Here is an 18,047-nt window from a genome sequence, read left to right on the forward strand (position 1 = left end):
AAAGCCAGCTGGGCAGCCAAGGCCACCCCGACCCCAGTCCTGGCGCCCTAGGCTGTAGCCTAATCAGCCAGTTGCAGTGAAAGGGGTGGGCAGGTTTGTGGCTGGGTGGGGTCTCAATTGCAGGAGACACACCCAGAAAATATCTTTGAGGCGCCTTTTCAGTTGGAGCTCAACACATAAATATCACCATAGACTCTAAACCATGCCCCCCAATGCTTCCCAACATATTTATACCCCGGTCCTTCTTGTTGTAGGTTCGAGGACGGAGGACAACCAACGGCAACATGCTTCTAACAATGGGCGGAGAGCTTCTGAGCACAACAATGTCAACGTCGGGGGCTGCCCTCCCGGTGTCCTCTCTGACCTTGGAACAGAAAGCCGCCTTTGTTCTGGTTTTCCTTCTCTTCATCTTCCTGGGGCTCCTGATCATCCGCTGCTTCAGGATCCTCCTGGATCCGTACCGCAGCATGCCCTCGTCCACATGGACAGACTACATGGAGAAAGACACGTTTGACTACCGATGGGCCTGACTTGGGGGCCTCATTCTACCAGTCATGGGATGAAAACTCAACTACGTCTATCCCGCTCCCCGACATTCACTGGTGGCCTTCGGGAAATCAGCTTTTTTTGTGGGGGGAGGGGGAATTTGTGTTATTTTCAATTCTTAAAGCCTAATGTGTGTGGTATGTTTACATCTACCGTAAAGCTTTGTAACCTACGCAAAGTTCTGACCAAGGTGACACAAAGCTGAATTTGATCTACCAATACAAGAGAACCAAGCTTTACTACCGCACAGTGTGTGCACGCCTACTCCAGAAGGTTGTGGACTGACCTGACTCTCGTTGCTATCTTCTGTATCTTGTGTGTAAGTGTGTGCGTGTATGTATATATCATTGATATTGTAGGTGCGCATTGGGACATCAAAAGCGGTTGAGAAACCACAGCTTCATTCTTCTCAATGCAAGGCAAACTGTCCCGTGTTCCACTGATACGCTATAGATTGTACTTTTCAGAACCCCAAAATACCTCAGTCGGTCTGAATTTTTAGATCAACACAAACCAGTAGAGAACAAAAATAACAAAAAACCCCACCCCAGTCTGGCAGGAAAACATACTATCTACACATTAATGGTTGGATCAGACATTACGTAGATATTCAACCGCCTTGCACTAGGCTGTATAAGCCCCAGACGGTTGTAGGAGGGGATATAGCCGTGACCAGTTTACAAGTTCATTTATTTTTTTGATGTTCCAGGTGATCAGCTCTGTTACGCTCCAAGCTATTGTGATCTATGGTGATTGTGAGCATTGTACCGCTTAACCAAAAACATCACGGTATAAATACGACTGCGTTGCCACCACACAGGGACCAGACACATGCTGGGAAGCCATTTGCAAAGCTTCTTTGCCGACACATTCCAAAATGGTCGCCTGTAGGCCAACGAGCAGACGGACTCAGGCGGCAATTATGAAAAAAGCACACGTCCTTTCACTGGCATGTTGTCTTCCGGCCAGCCGGACATATCACAGCTGAAGAAGCCAGAAATCACTTTTGTTTCGGTCTTCGCTGACACCCAGTTTTTGCGCTGGCTGGGAGACTGAGCATGACCGATCTGTCACTGCCAACAAAGATTCACCGTCAGCCACTCGCCTCTATTATGCCAGAGGCAGAGGTGCATCGGAAGACAAAAACACAAAATTACCGTGGTTCCTATGGAAACTGAGGAGCCGGATTTAGAAAGTGTGCTGTGTCTTTCTAAAGTACATGGGAAGGCCTCAGGGGTGTATATGTGGCTTAAGTCAGTAAAATCAATACTGTGGAGAGAAAGAAATACCAGCTCCCAAAAACAAAACAAAAACATTTGCTGAATAGTTCCCTGTGCTCCAGCAATTTCTGTGTGCAGAATGAAGAATAATAAATAAAATGGAGACATTTTGCAGTGTGTTACTTGTCGTGACTTTTACCAGCCTACACCCGCCCATTGGCTCACCGGGAGCTGCCGGCAGGGAGGGCTAGCGGAATACACTGGGCGATGATCCTGAAGGGGTCTCATCCAAGTATGTGTCAGCAAACCACAACAGAAATATGTGGCAATAAGGGTGCCGACGTGCTTTATCGCATGTCGGCGTAGAATTATATGCAAAATAGGGAACAATATGATCTGATCAAACCTTCTCTAGATAATGCATTATTATTTGGGGGGGGGGGGGGGGGTGTCAGCCCTTAAACCACCAGCCAGGACACGCTCATCCGTTTTATTACATATATTTATCACCTTAGGCCAGGGGTCACCAAACAGGTCCTCCAGATCTTCCAACAATCCAAGTTTTCCAGACCACCTGAGCATCTGTAGAGTGTGTCAGTTAGGAATGAATGAAGCACAGGTTTGTGCACCGATAGGTGATCTGGGAAATACGATGGTTAGTAATGACTGCACCTGTGCACTGATAGCTGGTCTGGAAAATGTGGTTAGTGATGACTGCACCTGTGCACCAGGTAGTGTGGAATATGTGACTATTAATTACTGCACCTGTGCACCAGCTAGGTGGTCTGGGCTATATGACGGTTAGTAATTATTGCACCTGTGCACCGATAGGTGATCTGGGAAGTATGACGGTTAGTAATGATTGCACCTGTGCACTGATAGCTGGTCTGGGAAATGTGGTTAGTTATGACTGCACCTGTGCACCAGGTAAGTAGTGTGGAATATGTGACTATTAATTACTGCACCTGTGAACCAGCTAGGTAGTATTGGATATGTGATGGTTAGGAATGACTGCACCAGTGCACCAGCTAGGTAGTTTGGGATATGTGACCGTTAGTGATGACTGAACCTGTGCACCAGCTAGGTAGTTTGGGATATGTGATGGTTAGTGATGACTGCACCTGTGCACGGCTAGGTAGTTTGGGATATGTGACGATTAGTGATGACTGCACCTGTGCACCAGCTAGTTTGGGATATGTGACGGTTAGTGATGACTGCACCTGTGCACCAGCTAGGTGGTCTGGGCTATATGACGGTTAGTAATGATTGCACCTGTACACCAATAGGTGGTCTTGGAAATGTGGTTAGTGATGACTACACCTGTGGACCAGGTAAATGGTGTGGAATATGTGACTTAATTTCTGCACCTGTGCACCAGTTAGGTGGTCTGGGCTATACGACGGTTAGTAATGACTGAACCTGTGCACCAGCTAGGTAGTCTAGGATATGTGATGGTTAGTAATGACTGCACCAGTGCACCAGTTAGGTGGTCTGGGCTATACGACGGTTAGTAATGACTGAACCTGTGCACCAGCTAGGTAGTCTAGGATATGTGATGGTTAGTAATGACTGCACCAGTGCACCAGTTAGGTGGTCTGGGCTATACGACGGTTAGTAATGACTGAACCTGTGCACCAGCCAGGTAGTCTAGGATATGTGATGGTTAGTAATGACTGCACCAGTTAGGTGGTCTGGGCTATACGACGGTTAGTAATGACTGAACCTGTGCACCAGCTAGGTAGTCTAGGATATGTGATGGTTAGTAATGACTGCACCAGTGCACCAGTTAGGTGGTCTGGGCTATACGACGGTTAGTAATGACTGAACCTGTGCACCAGCTAGGTAGTCTAGGATATGTGATGGTTAGTAATGACTGCACCAGTTAGGTGGTCTGGGCTATACGACGGTTAGTAATGACTGAACCTGTGCACCAGCTAGGTAGTCTAGGATATGTGATGGTTAGTAATGACTGCACCAGTTAGGTGGTCTGGGCTATACGACGGTTAGTAATGACTGAACCTGTGCACCAGCTAGGTAGTCTAGGATATGTGATGGTTAGTAATGACTGCACCTGTGCACCAGTTAGGTGGTCTGGGCTATACAACGATTAGTAATAACTGAACTTGTGCACCAGCTAGGTAGTCTTGGATCTGTGATGGTTAGTAATGACTGCACCTGTTAGGTAGTTTGGGCAATTGTAAAGCGCAACGGAATATGCTGCACTATATAAGAAACTGTAAATAAATACATAAATATGTGACCGTTAGTGATGACTGCACCTGTGCACCAGCTAGCTCTGGAAAATTGCATTTAAATAACTGTCTGCCAGAGGCTTAATAAAGGGGACTAGTATTACAGTAAGCTCTCTGGGACACAGTGGGATCCACCTGGGCTAATCCTGCCGCTCCACAAACATAAACAAACACCCACCTAGGCTAATAGTAAACCTAGACAGGTCCCTAGATGCCTGGAGCTACTTCATATACCCAACCAGTTTCCAAACTATTGATAAAACTGGATAACTAATGGTCCCTAGGGGATTCAGTATTGAATCCCGGCGGTCGGGATCCCGGCGTTCAGAATCCCGACGCCGGAATCCCGACAGCCGAAATGCCGACAAGGGGGGGACGTGGATCGCCCCCCCTTGCGGGCTCGCTGCGCTCGCCACGCAGCGGGCCCGGTGCCTCGCTACGCTCGGCACACTAATTTATTCTCCCTCCAGGGGTGTCGTGGACACCTCAGGAGGGAGAATGTGTCGGCATTTTGGCGGTCGGGATTCCGGCGTCGGGATTCTGAACGCTGGTATCCCGACCGCCGGGATCGTAACTGCATCCCGTCCCTAGGACCTGAAGAGCTATTCGGATGTGCATATAATATAACAAGGCATTGCAATGGAACACTCCGCTCTATCGCTGGCCTTTATTAACCTTTTTTCTTGTATTGCCCTAATCAGTGCAGAGAGGAGCTGGTTGCTGGGCTTGATGTCCTCTATTCACCAACGTATTGCTCTATAATGTACATTAGATCAGAACAATACATCATACACACAGTGTATTGTGTACCTGCAGTATGTAACCATACGTAGTGCTGTTGTACTGTATATCATGTAGTATGTACACAGGCACAATGTACCATTCCATTGCGCTGCACAGACTTTAGTAACAGGATTGAACCAGGTTTGGCCACCATAGGAGACAATCCTCCTCATCTCAGCATCTCCTGAAGATTTCACCGCACTCTGGAGAACGTAAGCGGCATGTCGCAACATCACCGTGCAGTCCACACGCGTCTCATGTCCCTCTCTCACCCCCGTCCATCAAACTAAAGTGAGCAACATGTAGTCCAACGCCTGGAACCGTAGTGCAGGAAGCGGCGTCAGAATGCGGCGGTGTAGTTCAAAATATAAGTCTTTTATTGAAATATAAAATTCTGTACAAATTAGTAGAAAAAGTATAGAATACAGACCGAACATCGCCTCATCTCATTAACAAAATACGTTATGTAGCTTGTACGGGAATCATTTCCATGGAAGAGAATATTACAAGCATGTCACTTGGGATACAATAAAATACACTGTACATAAAGCTGTAAAACCTTAAATGACAAAGGGTAACAACATAATCCCATCACACTAGTGAAGAAGTGCAGAATGACATTTAGACGTGCATACAAAATAAACATTTTACCTTAACTTAGAGGTAGGCAAACTGGCACTTCAGACGCTGTGGAACTACACATCCCAGACTTCTCAGTCACAGATTTGATGTTCAGTCATGCAAAGACTGAAAAGGGGCGTGCTGTGTCTGTCTACTACTGTCTCATCAATAAAGTTATAGTGGGGGCTGATGTACTATTGTATGTAAAAACTTTATTAACAAAAAACGTTGGGACAGTGATGTTTACAAAGGAACAGGAGGATTTTTTTGTGATGGAATCCTTGAGCTAGCAGACAATAAAAAAAATATTTTTTTTTATTCCTCCCAAAATAAACATTATGGGGGGACAGCAATGATTTTTTTTTTTTTGGGGGGGGGTGGAGGGGTGCGTGCGCTACATATAACCTATATAAATAGAGCAATATACTATATATACATACTTTGAATAAAGAAGGTTTCTCTGCCATAGAGAAACCTCAAATTCCTTCAGTTTATTACAGACAGAGTCAACTTGTCCCCAGCTTGTGGTTCTGTAGCAGATGAAGGCTGAAGGTCTGGCTTCAGGTTGGCAGGTAATAATAAAATCATACTGCAATCATTGTTTAGGAGGAGGTAACAGATTAATACTTCTATACTGTATATAGAAGTATTAAAGTCAGAACCCCAGGATTGCACAGATGTATGTGCAACACCAATACAACCCAGTAACACAAGACCATAAAATATTCCAGATAGAACAATTAATGGTCTATACCCCTGGCAGTGATATACCAGTTACACGGCGCTGGTTTTGGAGATGGGCAGTGAGGAGTTAATGCAGAGTGACTGCCACCCAAGTCTGACATTGCCGCTTTGTACGATTATTATGTGGGTTAAGAAAGGCTGCCATGGCAACAGGCATCTGCCCGGGGAAACTTTATCAGTGTTTTGTTCTGCAGTAATATAATTCCACACGGGCGTACCAATCTCTCACCTCTGCACTCAGCAAGGACCCATCTATGATCACTTACAGACACCTGGCTGGGCTGGGTGGCTAAAAACTAACATTTGCAACCAAATAAGAAAGAGGTACTACACCAAATAACGTGAGCTGAAAGAAATATACTAAAAAGTAAAACAGCTTGTGTTACAGAATTAATAATAGCAATACATTTAATAAGGGAATCAAATAAAAACCAGGTTGTTGCATCGTTCCTCCTCTAACCTGTGGGTGATGCTGCGGGCTTAGAATTTTGCCAATTAAAGTACTGGTGATATGCCAGCTTGCTCAGTAGGTTCCGCTTGCATCAGCGAGGTTCCATGGTTGCCAAGGAAGGGTACTAGGAGGTTCCGCTCCAGAACCTGATGTATACAGGTCATTGAATTGACTCCTACATTTATAATCTCTTTCCCGATGGTAACAGAGTGCAAAGTAAACCCAGCAGCAATATGTGTAGCCAGGTCCAACAGACTAGGAAGCAGTGACATCACAGACGCAGCGCGGATTAACACTGACCTACATCACCACTACTGCCTCACAGTTTCCCTGCTGGCGCTCCGATTTCCAGCTCCCCCACATTCCACTTTAATATAAAACATGTTTAACTTCCAGATATATCCGATTTAATATAAGGAAATGTTAAAACAGATCATACAAAAAGGAAATAGAACATTATAATGGCACAGGATGGCCTGTGCTCGTCTATAGAGGTAGATTGTCCAACATTTCTTACACGTGATGAAGTCACAAAGCCCAGGTTTCCCAGGAGAAGATTTGGGATATATCCAATGCTGGGGATGGCGATTCTTCATGCGGTTACACAGTGCGGCGGGCAAGATGCAGCAGCCTATTCACTGTAACTAAGACGCAGAACAGGGAATAGATAGGAGTCGCTATGAATACCCAGCAGTAAGACTGTCACAATGCCAACAGCAGCATCCAGACGGATCCCATTAACCCACCCCGACCACAGCCAAACCTTAAACCTAAGCCAACTGCAAACCATCTGCTGCCTTACCCCCTGTATAGCGATCACAAAAACTGCAACAAGGTATTATTGACCTACAGCGAGCAGCATCCTGCGGTGCTTAAAGTGCACACCACCAATAGAATGAGCAGTGAAACCTGAGCCTGACTATTGAAAAGAAACCAAAATATACAATTAAAAACTGAATGTTTATAAAGATGTGAAAAAAAAAAAAAAAAAAAAAAGACAAAAAAAATAAAATGACCAACATACATATGTACACTATAAAATAGTAATAATTCTGCCGGGCATGGATGGAAACTTACGTTTTACCCTAATACCGACAAGCGAAGTACAGACATTGATTCATACAGGTATTAAACAATCCTCTCCCTTCTTCTAGACACATGGACGGCGCACAATTTATTTCTCCAACAGCACAGGCAGCTCACATCCCTCGTCTTTGTTTTTTTTGCACTTCCCTTGGGGGTGATGTTCCAGATGAGACATGGTCGCCCAGTTACAAACTAGACCATCAAGCCAAAAGCTAGAAAATTGGGGCAAGATTATACGGAAAGAGTAAGTGAACCATGAAACCTTCAGTCTCTACTAGATTTCTCACAGTGAGAGGAAGAAAAAACCCGAAGGTGACCATGTCAGAGCGCATGTTAGAATAACCAAACCCCCTCATTAATTTGTATTTCATTCAAAATGAAAATAAAGTTATATTTCAATTGATAGCTTTGTACAACATCAGGAGACAGAATGCAAGGAACCCGTACAAGTTGCTGCTACACATGGTCAACCCGTAAAACAGGCTTTTGCACACTCATGACTAATAGAAATTGCCCGCAGTGCAGCTTGTGCATAGGCCAAAATCAACCCTGGGTCAGGGCATATTTTAACGCATTTTCAAGGTGACAAACACCCTTTTTTTTTTTTTTTTTGCTTTTATAGTGACCCTCCGTCTCTCCTACAGAAGCAGCAGCTTAGAGGATACCCTAGCAGCGGGGCAGCATGGACAATGTTGTCTGTGTATAAGGGGCAAATAAAAAGGAACTGGAATGAAAGTCAGCACTTGTGAGAATATATAAATATAAAGGATTATAGATCTGTCAATTTACATTAAACAAACAAGTTGCAGGCAGAAAGGCGTTGGCCTGCGGCTACCCAATCACGAAGAAGAGACTGATGACTCCCTGAAGCACAGCTGCATACACCTCACGTCTTCACGGGCTGCATTGTAACGCGGGAATATTTGTCAGGAGCGCCCAGTGGCAGCCAGGAGGCGATGCTAGAACATGGTACGCGTTGGGAGCACTGGCTGGGCTGGAACCCGGATTTGCTGCTGCCAAGTCTGTGGATGCCTACATGATCATAGAGGTGCAGTCCTCCCATCATCCAGCTGAGGGCGCAGCGCATGCCTGTGGCCGATCTCCCTGAATCTGCAGGTAAGTTCATTGGCCTGCCACCCTATTTACAAAACAGCTCGGTCACAGAGCAACACCCTCCATGGGAATGTCGCAGTGATGTTCCACTGTCTCTATCTCAGTCACTTCTGTCCCTTCCAGTTCCTCTGTGGAGATTATGATTGTGTCTCCATCCTCTAACAGTGCATAGCTGTCCCCATTGAGATGCTGCCGTGCCAGGTTTTCCAGTTTTACCCGGTAGCCCTCGGCCTCCTGTTCCTTCTCTAGAAGCTGCTGTCTGTATTCGCGGGCCCTGCAGTTAGCTTCATGTAACTGTTGTTGTAAGAGGTTGCGGGCTTCTTCGTCCTGAATGTCCTACAGAGAAACACACGAGGGCACGGTGAGCATTGTGTGATCACAGCCCCATGGAAAGCTATGGGGACTGCTATGCCGGGGCAGACCATGACCAATAAAGCACTAGGCTACATCTCAGTATATATACACACAGCACAAGTAGCTCGGCCAAGTCACCGCAGTCTGAATTAGTCGCAAAAGCCTTCTCCAATGGGCAAAACCCTGCTGCACTACAAGTGGGGCAGATGTAACATGTGCAGAGCGTTAGAACATACCGTATTCTCTTCTGTGGCTATTTCAACCTCTTCCGTTCTGGGCTTCTTGGCAGGAGGAGCCTCCACCTCCGTCACCACCTCCTCAATAACGTCCTCCTCTGGTATTGCAACAACTGGAACATAGGGGACCAGAGTTACACACTGCAAATACCACTCCGGCTTTCCTCTAGTCAGTCTATAGCAATACCTATGCAGGTTTAACCCACTGCTAAATTAACTACAGGAAGAGGAGTCAAACCCCAAAAATCCTACGCTCATTCATACTGCCGGGTTATCTGGGAAGGACCGGAGTTACCGAGTAGTGTATAACAAGGTAAAACGCAGCCACATTCTTGGCGCCTAGAGAGGAGATCTCCTCCAAGTGCTAACAGTGGTTTGAACAAGTTTCATGCTTCTGTGACATGGCTTAAAACCAGTGTTCGGGGACCCAGGAATGTGATCTGACAAGGGGAATCAGACATTTTACCTGCCATACTCTTGACAACTGTTCCCTGACATAGCAGCAGCCACAAAGCTTTGTGTGAACACAATCGCACAGAAACTCCTCCCCCCAGATATCACCACAGTCACATTTATTCCAAGATCTGAAAAGGGGGTGGAGCTTATATCGATCAACCGGAAAAGTCAATGTGGGCCTTGCCTGAATCAGTCTCAGTTCTCCTAATCCCATGACATGGAAAATAGCTTGAACCAAATACAGCAGCATTGCGCCAATCATACCTACCCATCTTTGCAGATGTAGGCGTTTACATTGTTGGACAAAACGCCCAAATATCGAGACAGACTCCACAACTCCTGCAGATTACGGTGCTTAGCTGAGAAGTCATTTCAGAAGTTCTAGAAGTAACCTGCTTGCTTTGCCTTCTCCTACCAATCTTCCCGTCAACGGGGTCCCTTATATCTGCCACCTGCCCAAGACCTTTCATCCTGATCTAGATCTTTCATGGCAAATCCAATGCTTAAACTATATAGAACTATATTAGTCGCCCAGGTAATCAAAGGCGACTGAGCGGCATTAGGAAGATATACAGGTGGCTCATCCACGATGGGAGTCGGAAAGCGGTTTTCAGTCTGCTTTAAGTTTACCTTGATCTCCGTTCTGGATAGTAACCAGGAGTGGATGGCGGATGTGGTCTGTGGTGAACCCTCCGTGCAGGTTGCCCATCTGAACGCCATCTGTGACTATCGTGATCACCCTCTGGCCTCCATTTTCCATCATCTGCCGGACAGCCGCTGAATCCAAGGACACTAGTTCGGTAGTGGAATCTGGACGGAACACAGACTTTACGCATTAGACAGGGAACAAAGAATTGAACCCAGGTGTTTCCACTTCCTAGATGTCCTTTACGACGGGCACAGCAAGGAGACTTAACATTTTCCAAGCAGTAAAAAAAGAAACCGGACCGATTTCTTCAGCTGAAAACCGAATGAAGGCTAAGTTAATATCTAAAAGGGTCTTTGATAATCGTTTATATTTAAAGACAATTATGACCTTCCTTTGGCTGCGAGGGGTGAAGAAATTGGTGGATTAAAGCACTTTGCATGCCTGGCTCCCCATTCACATCTGCTGGGGAAGCTCTAAACTCAGTAATACACTTGGAGAAATTTAATTCTTAGAACTTTAACTGATTGGGAAACACGCTGCTAGTTAATTAAACATGAATATCAAATGAATCTCCCTGAAAACTCATTAGACAGGTTAACGTAATGAATCAGATCACGCCATTACTCACTTCCGGTACCATCAGACCCTGCTAACGCTGCCAGGGTGGCCAGCACAGAATTGGAGTTAGTGATCTGAAAGTTTCCTCCATTTCTGGCTGCTGAAAAGAGACACGTTATAGAAAGCATGGACAGAAGACACTGCATATTCATAGTATACAATCGGCCAGTACGACGTGACGCATAGAGAACCTTCTGGCGCCACCTGGTGCACAGAGCCAAGCAGTGATCTTACAGCCAATTCCATGTTTCTGGATTTATTGGTCTTTATTTTAGGTATTACGCTCAAGGGCACCAGCAAATGCCACATAGCGCAGGCAGCCTTTCTGTGCCAACTCAGTGTCAGATTTACTTAGAACCATTACACAGAGACATGAGGCACTGTACGCCTCTATATCAAAGTTAGACACCAACAGTCAGAGTATATTCCTGGCACCTAAAGCCGCATGGGATCGATTTGATTACAGGAGGGTGGGGGAAAGGCAACTATAGAGACCAACAACCCTGCAGTATGTATTGTGAACCCCATCATCTACGAGACCATCAGCCATCAGAGCTTACTCAGATTGGCCAATACAGCTTCAACACTGCGGCCAGTGTTTGCCAATGTCAGGCACCCATTCATCAGAGTTTTATGAAATGCACCGAATTAGCGTACATGTCCGATTTTAGGTTCTCTGACTCCTCCGGGTACCGGGATAGATTTTCCAGCAGAACATGCAGGTAACCTATTTTATATTAATAATCTTCATTCAAATATGTTCCAGATATTTTTTTTGGTGGGGTAGATGGTGACCAACCAGCACTGTACAAGGCTACTACCCCTGTAGCCAACACAGCAGCTGATACTGAGGAACGACTCCTTAGGTGTTATCCAGCACTGTCATAGTCAACTACATGGTAACTTCCCAACTAACTACCGTAAAACAAGATGGACTAGATCAGTGATGGCTAACCTTGACACTCCAGTTGTTGTTGAACTACACATTCAGCATGCCTTGCTACAGTTGCACTATTTGGCCATGCTAAAACGGATGCAAGGCATGCTGGGATGTGTAGTACAACAACAGCTGGAGTTTCAAGGTTAGCCATCACTGCACTAGATTACATTTAAAAAAAAAAAAAAGTAGCAGAAATTTTGCACAGCACCTGAAATTATCGCCATGGCAAGCCCTCACCAATCAATCAATCAATCAAAACCATCATCTTTAGACACAAACTAGTTACCAGCCGGTTTAAAGGACGGATCATCATAACTATCATATGTGCAGGTTCGGATTTACCTGGATCTCATTTGCTACCGGCTGTCACATGTTTTGACTCCAAAACATGTGACAGCCGGATAGCCAATAAGATCCCGCTTTGATATTTAAGTAAGTCTGAACATGCACATATCTAATCAGAACAGTAATGTCAGAAGGATGCACCACTTGAATTGCTCTGTCGGGGCAATCTAGTGGCAGTCGTTGCGATGCGGACACCAGATAAATGGACTAAAGGTGATAGTGTAAAGGTGCCCACACACGCACCGATCCCGGCGGTGCGATGCTATACGATGGGGTGCGCGCTCCCGCGGCACCTCATCGCACAGTACAAAAAGTATGTGCTGCACATACTTTTTGTACTAGCTTTTTCTAGCATAGCATCGCATCGCATGCACATCGTATGCACAAGGCATACGATGCGATGCTATGTGTGCTAGTTAAGCCCACAACGCACGCCGGGATCGATCTGTGGACACCTTTACTCATACAGTGCAATATGCATCAAGACCCCACAAAGCTGGACAGTTGCAGCGTACCTACGGACTTCAGATTGGCTGTAGACACCAGGTTGGACAGGTTGGCCAGATCCCCTTGTGTCAGAATGAAGTGCGGTGACGAGCCAGTGATGGTGTTTGTCCTCACGGGTTGCACCCGGATATTGCCCTGCATGGATTCCTGGAAGTAGAGATGAAAGGAGATTAACATACAGCAATAAAAGGATTACATTTCCAATTTCAGGCCATTACTAGGGGTCAGTGAAAAACACTATGGAAAAATGATCAATAAAGCACCTGTCCTTTGTTACCAGGCAGCTTTAAACTTTAAAGGGACATCTTGTACTGTCGCTCACAGACAGGAAGTCTCTTGTGCAAGAGCAATACTACTCCCCTCTATACATCACCATATTATATATGGCCTGCCTTGAGATAGACTCACTTGTAACGTAATAAGCAGTTCGGGGTTGTTTTTATCCAGGGCAATGTCGAATGCGGTTTTCCCAAACTTGCTGTTTGCATGGACATCTGCTCCATTCTTAAGAAGCAAGTCCACCACGTCCTGGTGGTTGTGCTCCGTGGCCCAGTGCAGAGCGGTCATTTCTAACATGTCCTTGGCGTTGATATTTGCTCCATTCTACAGGAGAAAGGCGACACTGTTACGGTGCAAGTAGCAGGACGGAACATACATATCTAATCATTGCCAACTGTACTCCGACTCCACCCTCTGGCTGTGATTATGTACCTTGATGAGCAAGTCCACTATATGGGCGTGTCCCTCAGCTGCTGCCATGTGCAGGGGGGTCCTGTCCACCTTTGTTCGGGCATCCCTGCTGATGCCTGCCTGGAGCAGCACTTTAACTGTAGAGAAGTGGCCAAACTGAGCAGCCAGGTGTAAAGGGGAGGTTCCAAGCTAGAAAACACCATACATTACATATTAATGCAATGGCATAGTATGTAAACTCAACCCACTGACATACAAGGTGCACACACACACAAATAACTGCATGCATAGATACTGGCCAGGTGTTTAGATACTGTACATTCGCCCCAGTTAGATATTGGTGAATGTCCAAATAGATTTACTACTATCCGTAAACTAATAATAACATCATAAGGAGGCCCTTTACACAGCAAACCTGGAGCAATACGATTTAACTCCAGTCCTCAACAGGTAATGTTTTCTGGGTGTCTTTAATATCCCACACAAAAAAAAAGAAGTCCTGAAAACATGACCTGTTGAGGTATGAGGTTGAGGACCACTAGGTCTACAGCGGAGCAGGTGGTCACTATAGAGCCCGGATTACAGGACACATGAAGGAATAACGTTGGATTGCAGGGATGCCCACTGGCAGATACGTACCCAGTCGGTAGTAAAGGGAGCCCCATTCTGCATTAACAGACGGACTTCATCATCTTCTCCATTGCGAGCAGCTTCCAGCAATCTTTTTCCCAGGTCTAGAGCCATCTGTACACAGACAATTAAAACTCCATGAAGCCAGTTTTGGGTACTAGGGAGCAGTCTCACCTGCTCCAGGTCACACGGACAAAGTAAAAAGGACACAATCCTAATTAGCAATCAAAGGATTTGGAAAAGATCAGTCCAAAGCAGCTAGGAAGTGGGATACTGTAGAGTTTGGTCTGTGCGATATCGGGAAAGTGTATACTATGGAGGCAGTAATGGCGTTGGGTGGTCACGTAAGGGTGCAGTGTCCTGATTGCTGTCAGAACACCAGCTTTAGAACGCCAGAAATGGATCAAAGGTGCAGAAACCCGGAATCCCGACAAGTGGCATCCGCCAAGTAATTATGCCGAGGCGGGTTAGGGTCAGGCCAGAGAAGGAAGAAGATTGAGAGGCTATGTGTTGGGTTACGAGCAGGGTACATACGAAGCCCCTGTTGGCATTCTCCACATTGGGATTTCGGGAGTTGGTCTTTTGACTGCCAGAATCCCCACCACTGGTATATGTATCCCTACAGCAGGATTGGAAGGCAGTCTATGTGTATTTACTAAGAAGGAAGTTCTATTGAGGATGGGATGTTGCTATGAGAAACCAATCAATCTATTTATTTAACACATCCTAGAAGATAATAAAATTGGGTTCTCGTGCACTAGCACGGCGCCCACGATATTTGGTCTCATGACATATAATCGCATCGCATACACCCGATGCGATTTAAAATTGTATAAGCCCCCTATACGATGTTTAATTGTATAAGCACCCTAATGGAGGCTTACAATGTTACATGCACCCCCCACTATGAACGTGAACCCGAAGCGTGGCAAACGCGGCGGTACGCATCCTACGACCTTTTCATACCCCCACTATCCACGTCGGCGTGGAGTTGATTTGGCGAGCGGACGAATATACCTGTAAAGTGCTGCGCTTGCCACACTATATAAAGTCAACTCCATGCTGACGTGGCTAGTGGGGGTATGAAAAGGTCGTAGGACACGTACCGCCACCGCTCGCCACGCTTCGGGTTCAAGTTCATAGTGGGGGTGCATTTAACATTGTAAGCCCCCATTAGGGTGCTTATACAATTTTAAATCGCATACCATTGTATATGCAATAGAATGGCGTACAATTTGATGGTATACCATTTAAAATTGTGTAACATCGGCTGCCATCGCATCACACACCATCGCATGCCTTATGGTCTGCGATGGGCGCTGTGCTAGTACACAAGTACCTAAAATTGTGTATGTTGCTATGGCAATATCCCATCTTCAGGCCCCCCATACACTAGAAAATGTACCTGCAATTTGGGCACTGTGAATGACAGCAGGTCCGGTGGGATGAGCAGTCCCGTGAACAGCGCACTGGAGCCTGCGAGATGCACCGGCTGCAGAAGCAATCTCTTGGTATGCTTAGGAGCCAGGCTGGCTTAGCAGGCAACTTCTCAGAAGGGAAAAGCCATTATAACGTATGGGGGCTTTAATAAATAAATCATATGGGTGGGGTGGTAAGGGGATGTCAGACTGTCGGTAGAAGAGGGTGGGGTGTACTGGAGGTTAGAGGAATTGAGTAGGGGGTGTCGCGGAAGATGAGGGAACATAGTGGCTATACTGAAGGGTATTGTGTAATGGGGTTGTATACTGGGAGATGAGAGGGGATAAAATGAAGGGTTTGGCGTGGGTCTACTATATGGGTGGATCACTGAATACATGAGTAGGGGGGTGTCCCAGGAATGTGGAAGCACCTGGGTATTTGGGTGCTTTGGGGATATGGGGGGGGGGTTATGGGTGTATTAAAGTGGATGCACTGGAGGGTAGGGGTGGGGTGTACTGGGGATGTGGGAGCACTGTGGATATAATTAGGGTGTACTGGAGGGTAAGGGGGATGTACAGGAGGATATTGGAGCACTGGAGTGTAGAGGGGTGTACTGGGGATGTGGGAGCACTGGTGGTTCAATTGGGGGTTGCACTGTGGATATAATTAGGGTGTGATGGAGGGTAAGGGGGTTGTACAGGAGGATATTGGACACTTGGGTGTACTGGGGGTGTGAGAGAACTGGTGGTGCAATTGGGGGGTGCACTGTGGATATAATTAGGGTGTGATGGAGGGTAAGGGGGGTGTACAGGAGGATATTGGAGCACTGTGGTGTACTGGGGGTGTGAGAACTGGTGGTGCAATTGTGGGGTGCACTGTGGATATAATTAGAGTGTGATGGAGGGTAAGGGGGGTGTACAGGAGGATATTGGTGTACTGTGGGTGTGAGAGAACTGGTGGTGCAATTGGGGGGTGCACTGTGGATATAATTAGGGGGTAAGGGGGTGTACAGGAGGATATTGGAGCACTGGAGTGTAGGGGGTATCCCGGGGATGTGGAAGAACTGGGATGGGGGTGAGGGCAGTAATGGAGGGAGACGTGGAGAGCGTACTGTGCTGACAGGGAACACCCGACATATTAAATCTAGTTCAGTGCGGCGCCCACAGGCCCGAAACACATCCTGGGGGGCTCACGCACAGCACTCGCAGCGCAAACACCCCGGGCCACACATACACAAATGCCCACGGACTATATCACGGATCTCGCCCCGTACTCACTGTGGTTCCCGCCAGCGGAAGCAGCCAGCGTGCCTGCCCTCTTCCTGCCCCCGGCGGCCCTCCGATGCACGAGCGTTGCGTATTCTTAATAATTTAATAAATTGCAAAAGTTTGGGCCCCCCTCAAGATGGCGGCAACACACGCGGAGGAGTACACAACGGAAGGCAGGCGCATCGCGTCCCATTCCGCGGAGGGATCCGAGATTGAAGCAGGCGCACTGACGGAACTACGGAGCGCGCCCTGTGCGCCGGTGGCTGCCGGGACAGGGGCGGGGTTACCATGGTAACGAGCCTTGTTCAGCTCTGTCTCTGGCAACCATGTTGTTGTCTACCTGTGGCTGGCTAGACTTGCATGTTACACTGTATATACTGAGAACCACAGTGCCACTCTCCACAGGACTGCTGTCATCCTGTCTACCTGACATCTATTTATTCTAATTCAGTCAAAACTAGACCTTTACAAACATAGAACACTTATTTATCAGGGTGTTGGATGAAAGACCTCTAACACTGATAACTCAAACATGAATGTATAATCCAAACAGTATTATTAGCAATGGCTGACAGCATTGGCTGATATCATAGTTACCCAGCGAAAGACTATTTTTAAAGATATAATGGGGAAAATTTACTAAGATGTGTATTCTACTTCACATGTGATGTTGCTAAGGGCAACCAATCAGATCCTGTCTATTATCTTCTAGAGGGTCCTAAATAAATAAGGGTACTTGTTTCCTAGCACGGCGCCCATCGCATCGTATACCATAAGGCATACAATGGTATGCGATGCGATGTCAGCCGATATTATACAATTTTAAATTGTATACCATCGCATTGTATGCCATATACAATTAGGGTGACCAACTCATACCTTTAATTCGGGACACATTAATTACACAGGTTCTGTGGCTGGCTTTCACCTGGTTCTAAACTGCCACACCTCAAGACTCCATTTCACCTGGTTTTAAACTGCCACAGAACCTGTGTAATTAATATGTGTCCCTGATTAAAGGGATGAGTTGGTCACCCTATATACAATGGTATACGATTTAAAATTGTATAAGCACCCTAATGGGTTTTTTCAATGTTAAATGGTCCCCCCTATAAGATT

The 18,047-nt window shown here is 46.3% G+C and overlaps 2 protein-coding genes across 5 annotated transcripts in view; one reads left to right on the forward strand and one right to left on the reverse strand.

The window, feature by feature from the left end:
- LOC146049703 (cortexin-3-like) overlaps window positions 1-1,943 on the forward strand; it is a 37,608-nt gene extending 35,665 nt beyond the window's left edge. For both annotated transcript variants that reach the window (XM_083166292.1, XM_083166291.1), the window contains one exon: window positions 255-1,943. In XM_083166292.1, the coding sequence (XP_083022418.1) occupies window positions 285-530 (246 nt within the window). In that variant the 5' untranslated portion in view covers window positions 255-284 and the 3' untranslated portion in view covers window positions 531-1,943. The remainder of the gene's footprint in view (window positions 1-254) is intronic.
- Window positions 1,944-5,851: 3,908 nt separating this feature from the next.
- Window positions 5,852-17,150, reverse strand: GABPB2 (GA binding protein transcription factor subunit beta 2). 3 transcript variants are annotated; one of them, XM_083167404.1, is made up of 9 exons: window positions 16,938-17,150; window positions 14,251-14,355; window positions 13,633-13,800; window positions 13,330-13,524; window positions 12,930-13,068; window positions 11,140-11,229; window positions 10,493-10,672; window positions 9,407-9,519; window positions 5,852-9,152 (listed from the first exon to the last, which is right to left on the reverse strand). In XM_083167404.1, the coding sequence occupies exons 2-9, from the start codon at window positions 14,353-14,355 to the stop codon at window positions 8,862-8,864; spliced, it is 1,281 nt and encodes a 426-aa protein (XP_083023530.1). In that variant the 5' UTR covers window positions 16,938-17,150; the 3' UTR covers window positions 5,852-8,861. The 3 variants fall into 3 exon arrangements, with proteins under 3 accessions (XP_083023530.1, XP_083023531.1, XP_083023532.1); XM_083167405.1 differs by having other exon boundaries at window positions 11,140-11,226; window positions 16,938-17,149; XM_083167406.1 differs by lacking the exon at window positions 11,140-11,229.
- Window positions 17,151-18,047: the final 897 nt, after the last annotated feature.

The sequence above is a fragment of the Crinia signifera genome, chromosome 12, assembly GCF_055691185.1.
Source record: "Crinia signifera chromosome 12, ASM5569118v1, whole genome shotgun sequence".
Taxonomy (NCBI): domain Eukaryota; kingdom Metazoa; phylum Chordata; class Amphibia; order Anura; family Myobatrachidae; genus Crinia; species Crinia signifera.

What these genes read in the sequence shown, in the direction of transcription:
- GABPB2 (XM_083167404.1), bottom strand. Translation starts at nt 14,355, where the DNA reads ATGGCTCTAGACCTGGGAAAAAGATTGCTGGAAGCTGCTCGCAATGGA. An exon ending in CTCCCTTTACTACCGACTGG is followed by an intron (nt 13,801 to 14,250) that starts GTACGTATCTGC and finishes GGTGTTTTCTAG; the next exon opens with CTTGGAACCTCCCCTTTACA. An exon ending in TAGCCACAGAAGAGAATACG is followed by an intron (nt 9,153 to 9,406) that starts GTATGTTCTAAC and finishes GTTTCTCTGTAG; the next exon opens with GACATTCAGGACGAAGAAGC.